The sequence below is a fragment of the Hypanus sabinus genome, chromosome 1 (genome assembly GCF_030144855.1).
Source record: "Hypanus sabinus isolate sHypSab1 chromosome 1, sHypSab1.hap1, whole genome shotgun sequence".
Lineage (NCBI taxonomy): Eukaryota > Metazoa > Chordata > Chondrichthyes > Myliobatiformes > Dasyatidae > Hypanus > Hypanus sabinus.
Window position 1 is genome coordinate 112,775,429 of NC_082706.1, and position 22,113 is coordinate 112,797,541.

A 22,113-nucleotide genomic window follows, 5' to 3' on the forward strand; every position below is an offset into this window, starting at 1 on the left:
TAGAACACAAACCCTTAGTAATGTGGGTGTTGGCAGTATATTTGTTGGCAATTCTTTGAAACGGTACTAATTTTTACAAAAGTGAATAGAACTGTATATAACTTGATATAGGGATATTTGTTTAAAGTTAACTGCCCATAGCTGATTACCAGCATTAGATTCTGAGACCGCAGTACTGCCTTCAGTGCCACTTAAAGCTATGCATGTCTAGAATTCAGCAACCTTCACCAGATTGTTTCCAAGTTTCCTAATGTCTAATGCTAAACTAGATGGCGGATTTAACTTCTCCCAACTTTTCGTCATGGTTTTAACTTTTGCTTTCAGAACAGCACTCTGTTAATGTATTGAATCTAAACTATAAAATTATATTAAATGTACTTGAGTTGCTTCACAGTTGACCCACCAAATTAACCAGGGATAAGTCCAATACATCTTCCTTCATGGAAACACAAGATTGCAGATGTGGCAAACAATCTGCTGGAGGGCTGTTTTTCGTGGGAAGAATGGAATTGTTGACATTTTGGGTCAAAACCCTGAAAACCCCAAGTGTCAGTTGCTCAGCCCTTTCAGTTTCTCCGGAGATTTATTTTGTCTCTACAATTTTCCTTCATTTCAGCCAAGAAATATTTTGATCAATTAAAATAATCCAACTTACTTAAAAAAAGCCTCCTACTAGTTAAAGATTTTTTTTTGTATTTACTTTATAACTCTTATATATCTCATTTCTTAGCACTTCTTGCTTTCCTTTATAAATGAGATTTTTTAGCATTTTGCAAGACACTGATCACAGCAGTCCAGGAGAGCTGAATTAACATCATCACAGACCTAGTCATTAACCTGGTGTGCTTCAGCAAATATGTCATTTAAACTAATTCTGGCCTTTCATGTTCAGGTTTCTTTAGATAATGTCATCAACATTCAGAATGTTTTAATCAACTTCCAAATAAATGTGTAAATAAATAAATAAGAAAATAGAAATATGTGTTCTTTTAAATGTAACTTCTCTTGGGGGTAAAATGAGAGTACGCTGTTGAAAGATAATACAGATCAAAATTCTAATGAGTTAGAAATCATCATAGATTAGAATTTTTTCCCATAATCTAAAAATAAATGTTTTGCATTTGAAAAATCAGAATAACCTACAGTAATGCACTTTTTTCTGGAAGGATAACTGACAGAAAATTTGTATTGTTAATTTTCAAAGAACTTTCATTATTATTCTCAATGAAAATGTTTCCTCAATGATGTGCAAAATGATGTACAAAATTGTTAGTTTTGCCAGCAGGGAAGTTTTCAACATAAATGGACTGAAGAATGATGGTTCCTATTCACTTAAAACAAAACAACTAAATTTCCCCTTAAACTGCTATTTGAACAGCCAGCAGTCAAACCCTCGTTCTTGTCCTCCCTGCAATCTCTGACCTGCTGTGAGCTCACTTGCAACCCTTAAATGTATGCCTTGCCTGCTTTGTTTTTACATGGTCAGTCTATCTTCTGGCCTCAGGATCATGCCAGGCTGCCACATCTAAATATTTTCTGTTCATTGAAGAGGTCACTCGACTCCTGAGAGTAGACTTCCCTTTACTTTTTCTTAATTCTTGGATCAAGAAGAGTAGACAATGGCATATCCTTTCATTTGCAGATTTCACAAAGAGCAGGAAATCACAAACTCCATTCCTCACTGAGTGCAGTCTGTCAAAAGGACTTTGTTTTGGTTTGAGCTGACCAGAGAAATGGTACTTGCTGTGTTCTGCAACAACAACAGGAGCCTGCAAAACATCAATAGAGAACACTGAGTTGAAGCTGACTATACCATTTCAGTGCAGCAGTATTACACAGGATAATCCAACGATAATGTTCTATGACCAGACATTTTAAGTTCTTTTTGTACAATTTTTGCAAGCATGTTTGTGTAATTCAGAACTCATTTAGTGCCAACTAAAATGACATGGAGTGATTTCGAGGCACAAGTACATTCATTCTATCCAAATTCAGCTTGTCAAGTGGATATGTTACTATCGCTGTCTAATTTATTTTTCATTTTCACTCTTACTCAACGTGACCCTGACAGTTGTGGTATTTTCAGTCACTTCAGAAAGTTGTAAGTTAAGACTCCGAAGAATTTATTTTGCCTTAAGGCTGATAGAGTTCTGCATTATTGGAGATGCCGTTTTATAAATTAAACACTATTACATGGTCTTGTCTGTTGTTGCAGTTCACTGGAGATCAAAGATTTGCGAGGATCTGGAGGAGAGCAAGTTCTTTTGATGTTCAGGCCAAAATTCCTTCCTCAGACAGATTCCAATAAAATCATCACTACATGCAGAAGTCTGACATTCAGTTAACTGTTACTAAACTTTATTCATGTTCAACCTGATGAAGATGTTGCCATATTGTGCAATTCATTATTTGTCTCCTTTCTGTGTATGTTTATACTGAGTCCATCCTTTGTCTTCTTCTTTTGGTTCTCTCTGCTTCCCATCCCATACTTCCTGACCCATTACGTCTCAATCTTCATAAATGTGTCACCAATCAGACAAAACATGATGCCAAATTGCCAAAAGCAAAAACTAATTAAAATCAGATTTATTATCACTGAAATATGTTGAGAAATTTGTTGTTTTGCAGCAGCATTATCATGCAAGACATCAATAAAATTGTAAAATCATTATGATACGTTACAAAATGAATAAATATTACAAAAGAGGAATAAAGAAGTAGTGTTCCTGGGATCTTCCTGATGATAGCAATGCTAAGTGGGCATAGCCTGGATGGTGAAGGTCCTTATCGAGGCACCAGCTCTTGAAGATGACCCTTGATGGGAAGGGTTGTGCCCTTGATAGAGTGGAATGCCCTGAAGATTCCCATTGCATGGATCTTTTTGTTAGTTGGGTCAGTGATGGTTAGAAATGCATTCATAATCTGGGTTCATAATATTAAAGGGTAATAGTGAGTATATTGGCCAGTTAGCCCAATAAGAAAGCAGACTGTATGATGAGGTGTGATTGATTTACAATGGGATCATTAATATACCTTTAAGAGCATTGATTATATTATGATTTGATATTTATTCTGAAGGAAGAAAGAATGAGTCCAAGTTGAGAGAAGTGGTTTGAGGTTACAAAATGAGTTCAACTGGTAAGTTAGTCAGAGAGAGAGCAATTACTTGTGGAATTTAATCCTGATAAATATGAGGAGATATATTTTGAGAAATCTGATAAGGTTAAGGCATATAACAAGAATAGTGGAGCTTTAGACAGGGACACTTGTATAAATCCAGAGATCCTTAAATGTGGCAGTACAGATAAATAAGTTGGTAAAGAAGGCATACTGGATATTGGTCTTCATTAGCTGGAGCAGAGAATTGAAGAGTAAGGAAATCCGTTTAAAACTTAAGTGAAGGCACAGATGGAAGATGTGCAGTTTTGGCCACCACGCTTTAAGAAAGAAGTGAATGTATTGTAGAAGGTAGAGAAGGGATTGCCTAAGACAGAACTTCTTGGTTATGAGGGGGTGTTGGATAGGCTAGATGTGTTTTCCTTTGAAAAGATAAGGCTAGGGAGGAACTGAGAGGCATACGCAAAATTTTGAGGATCATAGATAGGTTGGGTGAAAATATTTTCTTTATAATGCAGAGGATTTTGAGATGGACGTAAAGAGGGGATGTGAAGAAAATGTTTTTTGTCCACTTAGAGGATAGCCACAGTCTGGAAAGTATTGCCTTAGAATGTGCGGAGGCAGAGACCCTCATAAGTATCTGGATGAGCACGTCTTGCGGAGGTGTAAAATGCCATGCACCAAGTGCTGGTAAATGGGATGAGTGGTTGGCATAGACATGGTGAGCAGAGGTCATGCTTCTATACTTTATTACTCCGTAATTTTTTTTGAGATTTTTTTTTAAAAGAGCAGCCATTAAATTATAAAATTAAATGAACTGGCAAATAAAATGAAGGAATCAACTCAGTCAGTCAAGATGTGGATTAACTTTTCTCTCCCTTTTAAAAGGCCTTTCAGAAAACTCAGAATACATACATTCCAACAAACAGAATTTCAAGGAATGAACCCACTATTTGTGTAAAATCAAAAAAATTACAATTTAATTGAAATAAATGAATGGATAGTTGTGCAAGGAAGGATGGCAGATCAGAGGAGTCTACCAATTTTTTTAAAAATCAATTAATCACTAAAATAATAGAAAGAATGAAAGAGCAGTTTATGCATTAAAGCTAGTCAGAAGTTTCAAAACAGCAAGAATTTATAGTTTTAAAAATAAAAGTTAACTGAGTCTGTGTTTGTCTTATGGGAATGGATTCTCAGGTATGAACATCAAAAAATAAGGAGATGGAGGACAAATTAAACATAATTTTACATCACTTGTGATTATAGAGGATTCAAGTAATGCTCCAGAAATGCTGTAAATTGGGAGTTAAAAATTTGGAATCGGTACTGAATGAATTGTTTGATTTGGGGACTGACAGTTATTCCAGACCTGATAAACTTGATCCTAGGTTCTTAAAAGAAATAACTAGTGAAGTAGTTAATACATTAGTTTTATATTTCTGAAATTCTCAACATTCAGTAAGGTTGCATTAGATGAGAAAATTACAAGTGTGTCTCCTTTGTTAGACAAAGAAGGGAGACAGCTGAAAACTTACAGGTTAATTAGCTTTATGTTTGTCATAGCAAAAATATTACATGCTATCATTAACGATGATATAGCAGGCTACTTTCAAAAATTCAAGTTAATCAGGCAAAGTCAACAAGGTTTTGTGAAAGAGAAGTTATATTTGACCAATTTATTAGAGTTGTGTGTAGAATTAATAAGCTCTGTATAAAGAGGAGCTGTTGAATCACTTAGATTCCCAGAAAGCATTTGATTTGTTGTATTGTAGGAAATAAAAACGCACAGTGTAGGAGGTAAGATATTGACATGGATAAAAGATTGGCTGGCTTGTAGGAATCAGGCATAAAAGTACCTTTTCCTCTGGTTGGCAAAATATACAAATGGTATGCTAGTGGTGGCCTCAAGCTTTTACATTTTATGTAGTTGACTTGGATGAAGGTATAGTGGCTAAATTTGCTGATGGCAAAAGTAAGTAGAAAAATAATGAAAAGACTATAACACAAGTTCAAAGCGCTACAGATAGATGATGTGAGTGGATCTGACAAATGGAGTATTAAATGGGAAAAAGTAAAATTGTCCATTTTGTTAGGAAGATAAAGACGGTGATAGATTGCTGCAGTGAAAGATGCAGAAGGACCAGGGAGCCCATGAGTTTGATTTGCAAAAGACTGACATACAACTACAGCTAGTAATTTAGAAAGCTAACAGTATTACCCTTTATTCTGAAGAAATTGATGGTACATATGGAGAAGGTGTTTTGGATAGAATGGAATGCAGAGGTAAGTTACAAAATCTAATCAAACACAGTCTTGCTAAGTAGCAGGGAAGATTTGGGAGGACTATACTAAAATTTCCTATGGAAATTAGATCTATTTCACTATCAGTTGTGGTTTGCAAGCTCCTTTGTTGCTTTTTGAGTGTTTGTGAATTTCTAAACTTAGCCAGAGTAACACTGGGGAAAATATGATGACCATCTGAGGTCTTTATATATTTCTCCATCAAATCCACATGTTTCTACAGTGAACGTTTGAACCACTAAACTATGATGATCCAAGAGTCATTTCCTGTTGTGTACTGTACTTGAAGGACATTATTATTGAATATAACTAGTCCCAAAGATGATGGGTTTACTGTATGGAGAGATTACTGTATAAGCGTAGTAGCGTGGTATTTTCTAGAGTTTAAAATATAAGAGATTCCATTGGGCTTGACAGGCAGGATTCTGGGAGTATGTTTATCATAGCTGAGGTTTATGGAACCAGGGAACATAGTCTCAAACTAAGAGGTAAATTGAAATGAAAAATTTCATCCCATAGTCAATGATGAATCTGTGGAATTCTCTACCCTAGATGGCTGTGGATGTTCAGTTATTGAGTCCACTCAGAGATCAATATTTTTTTTGATTCAAAGGAAATCAAAGTATATGGAGATATTGCAGCAAAACAGTATTGAAGAAAATCAGCTGTGAACTTGGAGCAGGTTCAGAGAATCACTTGGCCTTTTCCTGCTCCTATTTCCAAGGTTCGTAGGGATTAGAGTAACCAAGGAAGTTCCTAATATTAAATATTAACCCCTTTTTGCTGAATGAACTGTCATTTGCATGGTTTAAATGTAAAGAATGAGTGAGATAGGATAAAGTTCTGGATAACAGATGCTGCTTGTGGAAATGAATCTCCATTAAGGTACAGTCGGCCTTCCTTATCCGCGAGGGATTGGTTCCGGGACCCCTCACAGATACCAAAGTTTGCGGATGCTCAAGTCCCTTATTCAACCTGTATCAATGAGATGGATCTTAGGACCCAGCGGAACCCAAGACCTTATTTAACCTGCCTCAGTGTGATGGACATTCGGACCCAGCGGCAGAGATCTGAATCTGCAGTGTTTCTGCTCACGAAAATAATCATGATAATGATTGAAAATAAAGTGGAAATAATAAAGCAATCGGAAAGAGGTGAAACGCAGTCGGTCTTTGGAAAAGTGTTAGGTTACGTCGGTCAACGATCGGAACAATTTTAAAGGATAAAGTGAGAAAGGCTGTGCCCCGATGAAAGCTACAATTAATACTAAGCAACGCAGTGGTTTAATTATTGGGTTTTGGGTTTTTGATCCTCCACATCAACCCGGCACAGTGGAGAGCGCACTCCATAGCGATGTCATTTGATCGAACTCAGGAACTTCCCGAGCCTGGCGCTGAAACATACATTCTTAAGTGTTTAATATGCATAGAAAGGTAAAATATATACTATATACGAATGCAAACGTTTGACTAACTGATGCTAAATAATACTGGATGTACCTGTTCCAACTTACTTGGTAAGAGAACTTCTGATTTTTTTCAATCCCGATCCACGATAACCCATGTACATCCTCCTGTATACTTTAAATCATCTCTAGGTTACTTATCATACCTAATACAATGTAAATGCTATGTAAAATAGTTGTTATACTGCATTGTTTATGGAATAATGACAAGAAAAAAAGTTTGTACATGCTTGAGCAACAAGTCCTGGAAGAGCACTTTTGGGTTTTTGCGATTCGCGGTTGGTTGAATTCGCGGATAAGGAGGGCCGACTGTATGTGCATCTATGTAACAAAGCAGAGAAAGGGCTGAGAGAACTTGAGTAGATCAGAAGAAGAAAGAACAGATATAAGGGGGTGTGGGTTATCTGAATTTTCAAAATTTAACATTAATATTAGATTGTGGATCATCCAGGGGAAATATGAGGTATTCTAGATTGCGTAGGGCTTCACCATGATCGTGGAGAAGGCAGAGGACACATAGGACAATATGGAGCTGGGAACTGGAGTTGAAATAACTCACAATGGTATTGGAATCAAAGCACAAGCGTTTGGAAGACAGTCACCTAGTTAACAATTGATCTCATTGATTTAGACAAAACCACATGAAGTGCATTGAATTCAGTAGAAGAGGTTGGAGTGGGTGGCATTTAAATTTTTGTCTGACCTGAATGGTGGTTTTTGGGGTTGTGCATTTGCAAGTACCTCATTTTGCACCTACTTCTGGAAAAGTCATTAGTTTCTAGTTTCTTCAGGTAATTACTCTTAATGGCCTCATGCTGCCCAGTGCATCAGATCTTCCAAAGGACTGATTCTTTGTAGTTGGGATCTCAATGAAATTGGGAGGTATTCAACCAACTCTCTCCATTCATTCTACTTCACCTTCCCCGAGCCACACTACTTATAACACTGTGATGCACATTCCAAGTAATTATCTCTTTAAGGGCCAGTGTCCTGAGAGTTTGCTGTATAAAATAGCTGAGCGAAATTGATCTAGCCACAATGGTCAAGGGTGCAGCTTCCCTTATTGAAGAGCCTTATCTCACAAAAATACTCTTGAGCTCTTACACTATGTTTAATATTGAAAATATTAGACCGAGTCTAAGAAAATTCAAAACATTTTAATGCATATAGAAACATAGAAAACCTACAGCACAATACATGCCCTTCAGCACACAATGCTGTGCCAAACATGTTCGTACTTCAGAAATTACCTAGGGTTACCCATAGCCCTCTTTTTTTAAACTCCATGTACCTATCTAGGAGCCTCTTAAAAGAGCCTATAATAGAGGAAGCTGAGCTGGAGGAAGACATATAGTTGGAGTTTGGTAATGGAAATAATACTGTATTAAGTGTGGCAGAGCTATATGCTGTTACTGTGGAGCCCCAAAATGGTATGTTTCTCCATTACCCAAAACTAATGTGGCTGAGGAGTACCATGATGACATAGGAAAGCATTAATGAAACATTTGTGTCTATCCACAAGCCTTGTAATGAGTTTGAGGCACGGTCCTAGTACAAGCTGGAGTCACAAGATCATTAAAAATGTGCGAAAGACAGCAATTTTTAAAGAGAGCCTTAATTACACTGGCAGTTCATTCGCAATGCAGGACACAAACAGCCTAATAAAATGACGGCTGCTTTTATGCCACTGCTATTAAAGCTGAGTAATTGATTATGCATTGTGCACATTAAGAAATTGTGTTGGTGCTGAGTGAGGCTTACATTGAAGATAAATCAATTTGCTTCATAATGTTGGTAGTGAGGCTCACAATTCCAATTTTGTTCATCAGAAATGTTCTTTCCTTAAGACATCCTAGCAGCATCTTACAATGAAAATTATATATATGTAGGTTGCACAAAAAGAACAAATCACAGTTTGTCATCAATAAGTACTTGTATTTACTGTATTCATTCTCAGGATATTCATATTGTTGGTATCAGGCATTGATTGCCTCCTTAATTGTCCTGAGAAGAGAGGCATTATCTTGAATCACTGCAATTGTTTAATCATTTTAAACATCTCATTACCAAGTCACTGTTAAGGGCAACTTTAAGAATTATTCAGTTGTTTTCAAGACTGGTGTCCTGCATATAATCCATTCTTTCAGATTATTCAGAAACATCAATGGTTCAGCATCTGGCTCGTGTGATTTTATTTCCTGTGCTCCCTTGAAACCCCGTGAATCTTCTTCCCTTGTTTTGCTGAAGCTCACTGGACCCTATTTCCCATAATCCCTTGAAACTCAATGGACCCCCATTTCACAAGTTCTCTTTAAACTGAGCAGAGCCATGTTTCCCATGGTCCCTTGAAACTCACTGTGTCACCATGTATTTGAAGTGTATTAGGTTATTAGTAGAAATCACATCCAATAATTTCAAAAGTCTGCCAGTCCACCACCAGGAAGATCCCAAATGTGCCAGATTAGCTGAGGTTTACTGTAACCCAAACTGGGTGTGGCTGGTTCCATGTCTCATCATTGACTAGACTTGGGATTTCACAGTAGCCTTTCTTATCAGCCCACACAAAATGCTGGAAGGACTCAGCAGATCAGGCAACATACAGATGCTGCCTAACCTGACGAGTTCCTTCACATTTTGTGTGTGTTGATCCAGATTTCCAGCATCTGCAGTCTCCACCTGATTTATTAGTCGTTATTATAAGTATCAGCTTTTTCGTTGCCTTTTCAGCTGGTGAAGTACAGTTGCACTGATGTTATCTTTTTTTTGTACAGATGTTGATGAACTGATGCTGTTGCAAAATCATTACAGCATCTCACTCAAAATTGTAAGGGTCAATTGCATATAGATCCCAAATGTAAAATGAACCTCACCAACAGAACTAGCCAGAATTTTGTTTTCATTAAACAGCTTTAAATATAGAATAATAGCTGTTTGTGACTTCATCATCTTAATAACAACACCACAAACTGGCATAAAATTAATGCACATACATTTTCTGAAAATGAAATTAACTGAGTTTTCTGTTCCATTTATTGTAACTTAGTAATCTTTCTCTTGAAATGACATGCCAGAGATGGACCTTGTCCTGTGATATGGTTTACAGATTTTGTGACATTATAAGTATTTCCTATTGTCAATTTCAGAATTCAATCATCTGGCATTGTTTTTTTTTGTCTTTGGTTCTCAAAGTTCAAAGTAAATTTATGTGTTAACCTGCAGGACATTTTACCCAAATTCCACCAACGTGTCACCATGGCTCCCAGTGGAACAGGCCAACTAGACCATGTTTATACAAACAGATGTTTATACTTTACATGTTTATACTTGTAAAGCCATCCCATGCCCTCATTCATCCCCACCTCTCTGACCCATCTTCATAATGCGAATCCCAGCATACTGACTGCTGCTGAAAATGGAGAAACCAGTCAAGAGGACCGTCACTGTATGGCCTAATGAGGCAAACTCTATGCTCCACGACTGTTTTGAATGGACTGACAGTTGTTCCAGGAGACCACCACAAATGGAGAAGACACAGACCTTGAGGAATATGCCTCATCTGTCATTATCATTCAGTGTGTAGACAATGTGTTTGCACCTCAAAAATGGTCTCCTCATGACCCAACCAGAAGCCCTGGCTGAACATAAAGGTGAGCTGTCCTACTAAAATCAGGTCCGGTGACTAGATAGCTGTCAGACTGGTCAGGACAAACCTCATCTTCAGCATCAAGAGGGCAAAGGCCACTTATGCAGAAAAATTTCAGGAACACTGGCCTGATAATGATCACTGGCATATGTGGCTGGGCACATACATAAATAGCTATCTAAAATATGAGATGAAGAGTCCTTGAAAGTGAGTCCATGGGTTGTGGGAACAGTTCAGTGATGGGCATATGTGAAGTTATCTCCTCTGTTCAAAAGCCTGATGGTCGAGGGTTAATAACAGTTCCTGACCCTGGTGCTGAGGGTCTTGAGTAACCTTTATCTCCTGTCTGAAGGCAGGAGCGAGAAGAGCGCATGGCCAAAATGGTGGGGTCATTGATGATGGATGTTTTCCTGTGACAGCATTACGTGTAAATGTGCTCACTGGTGGGGTGGTCTTTATCCGTAATGGATTGGGCCATATCCACTACTACTTGTTGGGTTTTCCATTCAACACACAATTACCTACTTGTGCCATGCATTCCTCTCTGACCAGACCCTGTTGAACTGTGGTGGGAAACGAGACTGAACAATCAGTATATTATTTACAGTGACTGCTGCAAAATAACAACACTTCAACAGATTTCTGTTATGCAAGCACAAGAAAACTGGTAGATGGGAACTTTCTTAATGCAGACTAAATAAATCAGGAAACATTTAATATGCAGGGTAGTATCAACTTTCAAACATCTGGTGTGTGGAAAATTTTCTTTTGTGATTTTTGGAATCATTACCTGATTGATGGAAAGACAAGCTTCTTCAAAAGATTAGAAGGTTACTTGTCGCCATATAGTGGCTGAAAGAATAAGGAAATAAGATTTAATACAAAAATTATTGTTACTTTTGTTTAACTTAATTTTAATTAAAGTACACATCTTTTCTCAAGAATTGCTGACTTTATTATGAAAGGTGAAGTATTTTAATGTTTGTTTTAAAAAGGTATTCTTTCAGCTTCTTTGGATTGTGCTGCCATTTTTTTAGATTTGAGTCAAAACTTCAAAGCTGATGGATTTCTTGACATTTTGTTTTAAAAAGTAATTCTCCTTATTTGATATCCAATTAAATTTTATTGCTCAATTTAGTAAGTATATTTAACATTTACAGGGGAAACTACAAAGGATTACTTACATCCCTTTGAGTTTACTGATGAGGACACCGGATGTGGGAAAGCTCTGATGAATATTTTGCTAATATCTTGCCTTGGCTGTGCTGGCGGTATTAGCAGCAGATCCTGAAGTATAAAGGTCAAGGAGCTGTTTACCTTGGCAAAATAACATCTTTCCTTTCTCATATGAAATTCCACAATAGTAATTTTTAAAACTTTTTTTGGCTGATTGATATTATCCACATGGTTTTGCTGTCAGAATGTAGGCATTATAGAATTTAACCTTGGCTTTATGTATTATCAGCATCGTAAAGTAACTGCACCACATATTTAGAATGTCAGTTGGACCTCAGACTGCCTTTGGCAGGAGTGTGATGTACCTTCAAGAGAATGGCCTGAGCCACATACATGGTAGATTGGAAGCAGAATCTCAAATGTAACCTTTCCAGTTGCCATTCTTGCTGAATAAGTTTAATAATCAACAATCAATCATCCAACTAGCAAGTGTAGTATAATGATATTTGATAGTTAAATTCATTCTATCATTGGTGTCACCTCTAAAAGGGGCAAATACAGTATAGAAACATATTAACCATTTCTGCATTGTTGTCATCTATGGTGAAATATTTTTCTAAATCATCGTGAACAAAGGGGGTGTATTTGAAGGAAGTTTATTCCTGTCTTTGTTTCTATGTCCTTCTAGACATTTCTGCAATGTGCTGTCTGTAAATCCTCCTTCAGAAGCCAAAATGCCCAATGCATTTGTGAAAACTGGCTTCTGCATTTAAGCAAATTTTTTTTCAAAATTTTAAGCTAAAGTTTTTCCAGACTGGTAAAGATCAAGTTGATAGTCAATGTAGCAGCAGATGATGTATATTGTTATAAAAATATGAAAATTAAGAAATTAGAAAAGGTCTATAAATGGTGAGAAACTACTAAATGTGAAATATATGGAGAAGATTAAGATATTTAAATTTGTGAGGGGTATATATAGGGTTGATTGCAAGAAACTTTTTCCCTTAGCAGAGATAGATAAAACTCAAGGATCTAATTTGAAGGGAAGCAGGAAGAGATTTAGAGGGGTTCTGACGGGGATCTTCACACACAGGGTGATAAATACCTGGTATACACTGTTTGAGTGGTTGAACCAAGATTACTGACAGAACTTAGTGTCTAGATAAGCACTTAAATTGCTTAGGTGGATAGGGCTATGGTCCATGTGCAACGGGTTGGTGTGGATGAGCTTGATTGAATGGCCAGTTTCCATGCTATACAATTCTGAGATTGAAGTTTCCTGGTCCGTGAGCTGTGGAAAGTCTCTGCTAAAGCATGCAGTTGGGAAGCACAGTGTACGTAAAAAGAAAACAATCAAATATATGCTATAGAGAGGAAGTCGTTTATCCCGTTGTATCGACTTTCCATTTCCGGATTCTGCAACCTTCTGGATTATAATTTTCAAGGTGCCCAACAGGTCTCCTTTAAATGTAATGAGAAATTCTGCCTTCAGTATTCTCTTAACCAGTGAGTTTCTGATCACTGGTACTTGTGTTTCTTCAGCTGTGTCCTGTCTAACAAATAACTTAAATATGTATCCCTAGTTATTGATGTTTCTGTTCAGTGAAACAGATTGTTTCTGTACATTGTGCCTCAGATTTTTGTAATTTTATACAAGTCTGTTAGATCCTCCCTTAGGTCTCCCTTGCTTAAAAGCAAGCAAGCCCCTCCTAGCTGGTCTTTACTAATCATTCAACATTGGTAAAGTCCTCATTAATCATCTTTACACAGTAAATTCGGCAGCTGCTGGAAATCCAGAGTAGCACACACAAAATGTTGGAGGAACTCAGCATCAAGGGAAAGGAATAAAGAATTTTTTCCTGATGAATAGTCTTGGCCAGAAATGTCAACTCTATTCCTTTCCATACATGCTGCCTGACCTGCTGAGTCCTCCAGCATTGTGTATGTATTAATCTCCTTTGCACTCTATCTCTGTCCTGGAATCTCAGCCCGGGGTATAGTGACTAGAACTGTACACAACATTCTAGCTGCAGCCTTATGAGTGTTATAAACACTTCTAGGATGTCATCTTTATTATTGTATTATTTGCCTCGGTTGATAAAAGGTAGGTATGCTGAGTACTATCTTAACTGCCTTAGCTACCTTGCCTGCTGCCTTCTGTGCTGTACACTCCAAGGTTCCTTCTTTTACACTGCAATTCCTATAACTTGTCATTTTTCATCTATTACCTCCCTAAATGCTTGACATTTCTCCAGTTTAAATTCCATTTTGCCTTTTCCCTAGCTAACCTGTTTATATGTACTCTTCGACAGCCGACAACAGTCAAGCACACTAACAACCACACAACTAATTTTGGTATCATCTATAAACTACATTATCATGATTACAGATATATACCGCAAATAGCAAGGGACTAATCCTGAGCCTTGCAGCACTGCAATGCACAGAGTCCTGTGGTTACTAAGACTTCCATCAACCATTAATTACTTTTGTTAGTCTTTATTGGAAAACGGTAGGATACAAATGGACTGGCGAGCTGTGCATGAGTTTCATGTGCCATACATTTTTTAAAGAGTACTGTGCACAGTTTTGAATTTTTTTTATTGGCCTTGTATATATTTATCTTGGAATCATTGTGGCATATACATTAGATTGATTCCAGTGAAGAGGAGTTACATTCTCAACAGAGATAGTTTGAGAGACTGAGAGGATATTGTGAGGGATGCTAAAAAGCTGTTATCTCTAGCAGAAGGGGTCAAATTTTCAAAAGAGACTACTAATTGGAGGAAAAATATCTGTCCTGAGACAGTTGTAGGTGTACCTGAATGAACTGTGCACAAACAATAAATGTATTGAGGATTCAGGCAGATAAGTTTTTGTACACAAAAGGAAGCAGAGACAATGAAAGTGGGTGTGGATAAGACAGAGGATTGGCTGTGATTTTACTAAATAACAGAACAAGCTTTCTAAATCTGTTTGTCATATTCTCAAGCTTAAGCCTGCAGTTTTGGTCTGTGAAGGTTGACATTAAATAATGGGACAGATTAGGGAAAGCACTCAGATATATGATGATCCATTTATCTATTTTACACCAAATGGTGTATATAATCGACTTGTCTCTTGTACACGTGTGTGTGGGTGGTTTCCCACACACAAGTGTACAAGAAATGAACAGATGTTTCCCAATTTCCTACAAGTTACAAGAGGGAATGAGCAAGCTGGAATTGACCCCTTTCACCAATGCATGCCAAGAAAGTGGCCAACTGTAGTCAACAATAGGCAGCCTTGGCCTAATAATTATCCCAGTAAACCATTTGAAATTTGCAAATTGAATTTGACTTTTGTGAAGTTTGTAGTTTCCACTGAGTAACAGGAGTTTGAAGTAAATTTATCATCGAAGTACATATATGTCACCACATAGTGCTACCCTGAAATGCATTTTCTTGCAGGTGTTCACTGTAAATACAAGGAAACGTAATAGAGTGATTAAAAAAAAACATTCACAGCATAGATGAGCAAACAACCAATGTGCAAAGGACAACAAACTGTGTGAATATAAAAAGAAAAAGAAAACAAAATAATAATAATAATAAATAAACAATAAATAACAAGAACATATGTTGTAGTGTCCTTGAAAGTGAGCCCACAGGTTGTGGAATCAGTTCAGTATTAGGATGAGTGAAGTAAACCCCGTCAGTTCAAGAGCCTGATGGCTGAGGGGTAATAACTGTTCCTGAACCTGATAGTGTGGGACCTGATGCTCCTGTCCCTCCTTCCTGATGGCAGCAGTGAGAAGAGAGCGTGACCTAGATGTTGGAGGTCCTTGATGATGAATGCTGCTTGCCTGCAACAGCACTCCTTGTAAATTGTGCTCAGTGGTGGGGAGGGCTTCACCCATGATGAACTGGGCTGTACACACTATTTTTGTAGGCTTTGCTGTTCAAGGAAAATGATTCAGGGTTATTAAAACTCAAAACACTACAGTAATTATTAATGTATACATCATAGTAACAAGTGAAAAGGAAGAATATAAAGGAAATGAAAATAGAATTTGCAAATTGAATTGGATGGCTGGTGCCAGTTGAAAAGAAAGTACCATTGTTAGCATAACAATGTACTACCCCTCTGTGCTACAAGTTCTAGAATTCTATTGCTGACAATAAATTTTCTTTCTTTTACAGGAAAGCCTATTCAAATCAAGCCCAGATTTTGACTGCCACCTCTAACCATCCCCTCAAGAAACTATTTCAACACCAACTAGTGATTGGAAATCAGTGAAGGACTGCTTTGGCACAGTATTACTTATAATGAAATTGTACAATACTGCAATTAGTCTTGCAATTCTCACTATTGTTTTGCGCAAAAAAAGTTCTGTAGAAATTTTTGTTTCTTTCTCTAGTGAATCCTTTCTAATGAGGAGGACCCACAAGAAAAGCCTTCAGGAATGCCACATTTGCAAATAAGTTATCATCACCTACCATCCACGGGCAATGAAAGTCATCGTATTCAACAAAGATTCTCATACAGTAGCCACTTGGACTCTCAATGTCTGAGATGTGCTTGAAGTTTATTTTTCTGTCCCATTCCACTGAAATTTTACTTCCAAGCTATGGAAACTGCCTCCAGTTATATTGATATTACAGTGTTGATTCTTACTATTGTAAATGTTATACCCGTGTAAGTGAGATTCTTATTTTGGTTCTGTAGTCAAAGTTTTGCTTCACGTCACAGCTCTATTTCACTGTAACTTCAAAGGCCTGGATGCTTACGATGAATGCAGAGATGGAAAACACTTACTTTCCCCAGTATAAACATCCTGTTAGCTTAATGAATGCTAAGTTTACAAAAAAAAAAGCAGACCCAAGCCCTTTCTCCCTATTCTATTCTCTAAATTTGGGGATTAGTTTGCAGCTGTTAACTTCATCACTGAAAATGTGTTGATGCATTATTTCATGCATTTATTACATTTTTTAATTATAGTAATTGTGATCAGTTAATAAACCTTGAAATTTTGTTTGATAGGTAACAATATCATAAAGGGTATTAATGTTTTTAAACGAGAATCTGCCATCAGTCTAAGCTTTAATGGTTGTGTTGCTCTAGATTATGCACTGCCTACACATCCAATATATTATAATGGTCAGCAGAGACAGAACAGATCAAAGGAAAATAGAAGATCCTTGGGTGAGTTGTAGTTGGGCCATCCCAGGCCTCTTCTAGCAGATGTAGGCTAGATGCTTTTGATACATTTCCACACCTCAACATATGTTAGCCTTGGCAGACAAAGAAAAGAACAAAATATTAGAGAAAGGAGGAATTCAGAGAAGAAAAAGCTTTCCTGTTTTTAAAGGTGCAGATCAAAATTGCTTGTTTTCGACACTAGCTTATAAATGGCCAATTTTATCCATAAGAGAAATAATAGGCATCCATATTTTTATTCTTGCTATCACAAGAACTGTCCACTAAAAATTCTGCAATTTGAAGACATTTTAGTACCTTGACAGAGATCTTAATATGCCCATTTAGCAGGTGCATTTTGGTGCCAATAAGTAAATCTATGTTGACGGGTTATAACTTGAATTATTCATGCTAATTTTAGTATTTTGCGCAAATTGTAAATGATTTGCTGCTAGAGCTGAAGCTGGTGCATTGAGCACTAACAGCTTTACTCTAGTGAGCAGCTTTTGATGGCAAGAGAGGCACAGATAGGGAGGACAGAAAGGGCACAACCAGAAAAAATTTTAAATGTATGTTTATGTAGTTCTTATCTAACCTGCATTTCAGCCTTATTCCAAACAGCAGAGTATCTGTACATCTTAGTATCTTTATTCCCCTATTACTTGGCTAAGACATGGAGTGAGTTGGGCCTTTTGCAGTGGTTTTGAGGGGAATGTTTCCACACCTAATTTTACATGGAGTAAGTGCCCTTTGTGCTTCAGCATAAATCTTGGTTGTATTGTCATTTAGGGAAGATGTTTGAAGTAAAGGTCACATGTATGTAAAGACATTCATACTAACATCACTCAGAAGTATGTGTAACAATAACTCTTGCACACAATGTTATGCATCTCATTGAGAAAAGGATTTTTTGTTATTTATTGACTGAAAATGGCTTTCCTGAAGAAATTATTTCTATTTAATTCTTATTAAATGTTATATTTTTCTTGCTGTTTACAAATGAATTTTATGTGATTTATTGTTGTCTCCAGAATTTTCAAGTAGTCTACTTGTTTTCAAAGCAAACCATTCTGAATGAGTGTTTGGAATAGCAGCATCTGAATGTTCTGCAGAAGCTTCTGGATCTATTTAAACACATTTCTGAGTCGGATATTAAATTTAGCCAGTGTATATTCAGTACATTATATGGAATTCTATCAGTCAGAGAGCATTAAAAGCATCAATTAGTAAAAAGTAGAAGTTGTAATAAAAGAATGCAGATTTATTTATCGGATATCTTTTACATTCACATTATACTTGTGTGGTCACCATTATTATATAGATAAATACAGGAACTAGTCTTCACACAGCAAATTAGATTTCAAATGAATATTACTGATGATGTGAGTTACAGGATAAATACTTGGGATGGGGCTGTACATAACCATTTGCCAGTTTACATTCTTAAGACCTACTACAGCCCCTTCTCTGGTAGGACTTGTGTATTACTTTTAAAACTCCCTTTTGAATGTATTTTATGGATTTCACCCCATTTAAATGACTTATGTAGATCCCAGTTGATTCTGGGGAAATTGAAATCCCTCACTACTATAACCTTAGTGTTTTACACTGTATTGCAATTTTCCTGCATATTTGTCTGTCTAATTCTTACCGACCATTAGGAGGCCTACAGTATAATCCCATTAAAGTCATTGTCCCTTCCACTTTTCTAAGTTCTGCCCATACTGTCTCCCTGCCTGATCCCTCCTGGATATCCACCCTGACTACTGTTGTAATGTTCTCCCTGACCCAAGTACAACAATCCCCACCCCACCCCCCCCCCCCCCCCGCCACCTTTGGTACCCTCATCTACCACCTTGAGACTAGTGTTCAAAACTTGTACGCTCAGAACATTAAACTCCCCTTCCCTCAACCATGTTACCATGATTGCAATAAAATTTTAATCTGATGTGCTGATCCATGCTCTCAGCTCATCTGTCTTGCCTGCAGGACACTTTGCATTGAAGTTTATACAGTTAAGGCTACACAGCCCTCTCTTGCTGTTCTACTTGTCTCTATCTCCTGTGTCCACTGGATTTGTCTGTTCTATTTTCTGCATATGATTCCCACTCACTGCCTGCTGTAGTGCCATTCCTGGTCCCACCGCTCTGCTTGCTAATTTAAACTTGTCTGAGTAGCATTTGCAAACCTCCCTGCAAGGATATTCAACCCTTCCAGTTTAAATGTGACATATCATTCTTTTAGATCTGTTCCAGAGAAAATTGTAATGATCCAAATACCTTGTGCCCTCTCCCTTGCACCAACTCCTTACCCATGCAGTTATCTGTTCTACCCTCCCTGTCTATACTTATAGTGTGTGGCTAAGGGAGCAATCCTGAGATGACAATCATAGATGCCCTGATTTTCAGTATTCTACCTATTCCCTAAATTCTTGTTGCAGGACTCTATGTCCCTTCTCACTGTTTGGAATAGCTGCACTGCCTGTCTGCCTAATGGTCACCCACCTAAACCTTTGGTGTGACCCCTTCTCTGAAGCTCTTACCTAAACCGTTCTCTGCCTCCTTAATTCTCCTCAGTCTCCAAACGTCACTCCAACCAATCTGTGGCTTGAAAAGTGCTGCAAGTGAACAAGCTTCCTGCAAGTATAGTCACAAGCTCTTTCTGATCTCTGGTGTTTTACAGGAAGTACATACCATCCAACAATCTACTGTTTGTATCTCACATTACCACTGGGTTTAAAAGAAAAGAGAGGCCTTGCTTTGGCTTCACTGCCATTCTCCACCAAATATATTCACTGCTTGTTCTCCACCAAAGCCTCAGCACTTAGTCCTCAAGCTTAGTGCTGTGACCTCAGAACAGCCTTTCTCAGAACTGTTGCTTCCACTGACTGTACCCTGATAGTAGGCCTGCTAGTTGGAAAAGTAACTTTCCCCTACCTTACACAGCCTTTTAATACCCCTCCTCCCTTCAAACTTAACAGTAGGATTTCTGGTAGGGGCAAAAATGTATGAAGTGAAAGGGGACAATGGTCATTTTTGAATTATTTCAAGTTATGTTGATAATTAACTGCTGCCAGAGGAAGTGAAGGAGATGTGTACAATTACACCATTTAAAAAACATTTGAACTATTTCATGGATATGAATGGTTAGGTTGGATACATGCCAATTAGACAGCTTGATCAGTATAGACAAGTTTGGTTGAAGGGCTTATAGCTCTATGACTTTCCATTATGATAGATGTTTATACGTCTGATGTGGTGCTTGGGTTGGGCACATATCAAATAGCATCATTCCCTGTGTACTCTGGGGAAAATTATACAAAACTGTCCAAACAGCAACTATTGTTAGTCGTTCCTATGATATTTACTCCCATCACTTCTTCTGAAGCATAGGCTACCAACAGTAACTCACTGAAGACCACTGTCCATGGCCGGTCTTTCAAATGGTCTCCTGGCGTAGCCCATCTTTTTGGTGCATCCTTCCTGTCCCTGGATGAAGTCTTTGGAGCTTCTGTTGGTGTTTCTATAGCACAGGGTTTTTATGGGATGCAATTGCTAGCCCCATACCCGAGTTCCTCCTTTCACACCTGGGCTTGAGACCACCCATGGTGCTGTACGAATCCCACTAAGCTCTTCTAAAGACTGTTACAGCAATAATTGATCCTGCAGAGAAGGATGAAATTTGGATCTTAATTATGAGTCACCAGAGACCTCACAAAAGTAAATCCAATTTATTTATTCTTTGGGCCCCCTACTTTCATTCTGATTCTCACTCGATCAGGCAAAGTCCCAACATTCACCTCTCACCTGATTCCCCCTTCCTCTGGTCATTTCCCTGATCCAAAACCACTCCCCAGTTCTGACTGTCACTCTCCACAGTTTATCTAATATCTTAGCAGTTCCTCGGATTGCATTGAAATATCAGCATAGTTGCTGAACCCCTGCAGTGGAAGTTGTCTCACAACTGTAAATTTTACAACTACGTTTTGCAGTGGACAGAACCCCCTTTTAGATGATAGTATTACTAGAAGGGTACAAATGTGTTTACAATGGTTAAATTGCCAAAGTAATAACCCATTGGGTTGAGGTATAAATTGAAGATAATGGGAGATAATTAATTCAACTAACATTTTAAAAATACTATCCTGAGAATGGCAGCCAAAAAAACTACCACGTTATTTTAACAAATCAGCTGTTAAGTTTACATAAACATAGGAGATTCACAGATGCTGGAAATCCAGAGTAACCCACATGAAATACTGGAGGAACTATACAGGTAAGGCTGCAACTATGGAAAGGAATAAACGTTCAATGTATCGGGCCAAGACTCCTCATCAGGACTTGGGTCATGATGAATGGAGATCTATCAAATTTTATGGCCACTCTCTTCTCCAGCATTATTTTCTCATCAGGATGCATTTCCTTCAGTTTCTTGTCATCTCTAGATTCCTGGTTACGAAGTTAACACATGCTTGGACATTCTGGAGTTCAGAGTTCAATTCCGACACTGCCCTGTGAAATAGATGGGTTTTCTCCGGGTTTTCCAGTTTTCTCCCACAGTCTAAAGATTTATCGGATAGGTTAATTGATCGTTATAACTGATCCCATAATTAGTTTAGAGTTAATTGGCTTTGTCGGGATTGCTGCAACGGCTGCTAGAAGAGGAATTGATAGCGAAATAGCACAAATGGAAAATACTGAGAACAGGAATTGTAAAGAGAGAATGTGAGTGGTAAATCAAGGTAACAAGGATAACCTTGTTATGTTGGTAAGGGATAGAGTGTAAAGAAAATATATGAATATACTGTATGGGGAAAAAATAACAATTAGACAAATAAATCTACAATAAACGTAAATCCAAGTGTGCTGCATCTAAATGTTCTCAGTATCATTTTTGTGCTGTTTGTCTTCTTTGCAGATTGGTTGCTTGTCAATTTTTGTTTATGCACAAGTTTTCATAAATTTTATTGTTTTTCTTTATCTTTCCAGTAAATACCTGCAAGAAAATGCATTTGAAGTTGTATATGGTACTATATACATATTTTGATGATAAATTATTGTGAACTTTGAATAATCAATTTCCTGCTCGTCATGTTTGTTCCACTCTAGTTTTCTAGATTCCCTCTGATAGGACCCCATGACCTCCAACCACACTGTCTTTAGTTTAAAGCCCAACTGGCTTGACTATATAATCTGATACTTCAATGCTTAACCACAGTGGTATTATATTT

The 22,113-nt window shown here is 37.5% G+C and overlaps 1 protein-coding gene across 2 annotated transcripts in view; it reads left to right on the forward strand.

The window, feature by feature from the left end:
- Nucleotides 1-18,029, forward strand: part of zc3h3 (zinc finger CCCH-type containing 3) — a 280,002-nt gene extending 261,973 nt beyond the window's left edge. The window contains exon 12 of one of the 2 annotated variants that reach the window (XM_059974653.1): nucleotides 15,887-18,029. In XM_059974653.1, coding sequence (XP_059830636.1) covers nucleotides 15,887-15,918 — 32 coding nt within the window. In that variant the 3' untranslated portion in view covers nucleotides 15,919-18,029. Of the gene's footprint in view, nucleotides 1-2,215; nucleotides 2,726-15,886 lie in introns of those variants that run through there. The other variant, XM_059974644.1, reaches the window with a different exon arrangement.
- The last annotated feature ends 4,084 nt before the right edge of the window (nucleotides 18,030-22,113 follow it).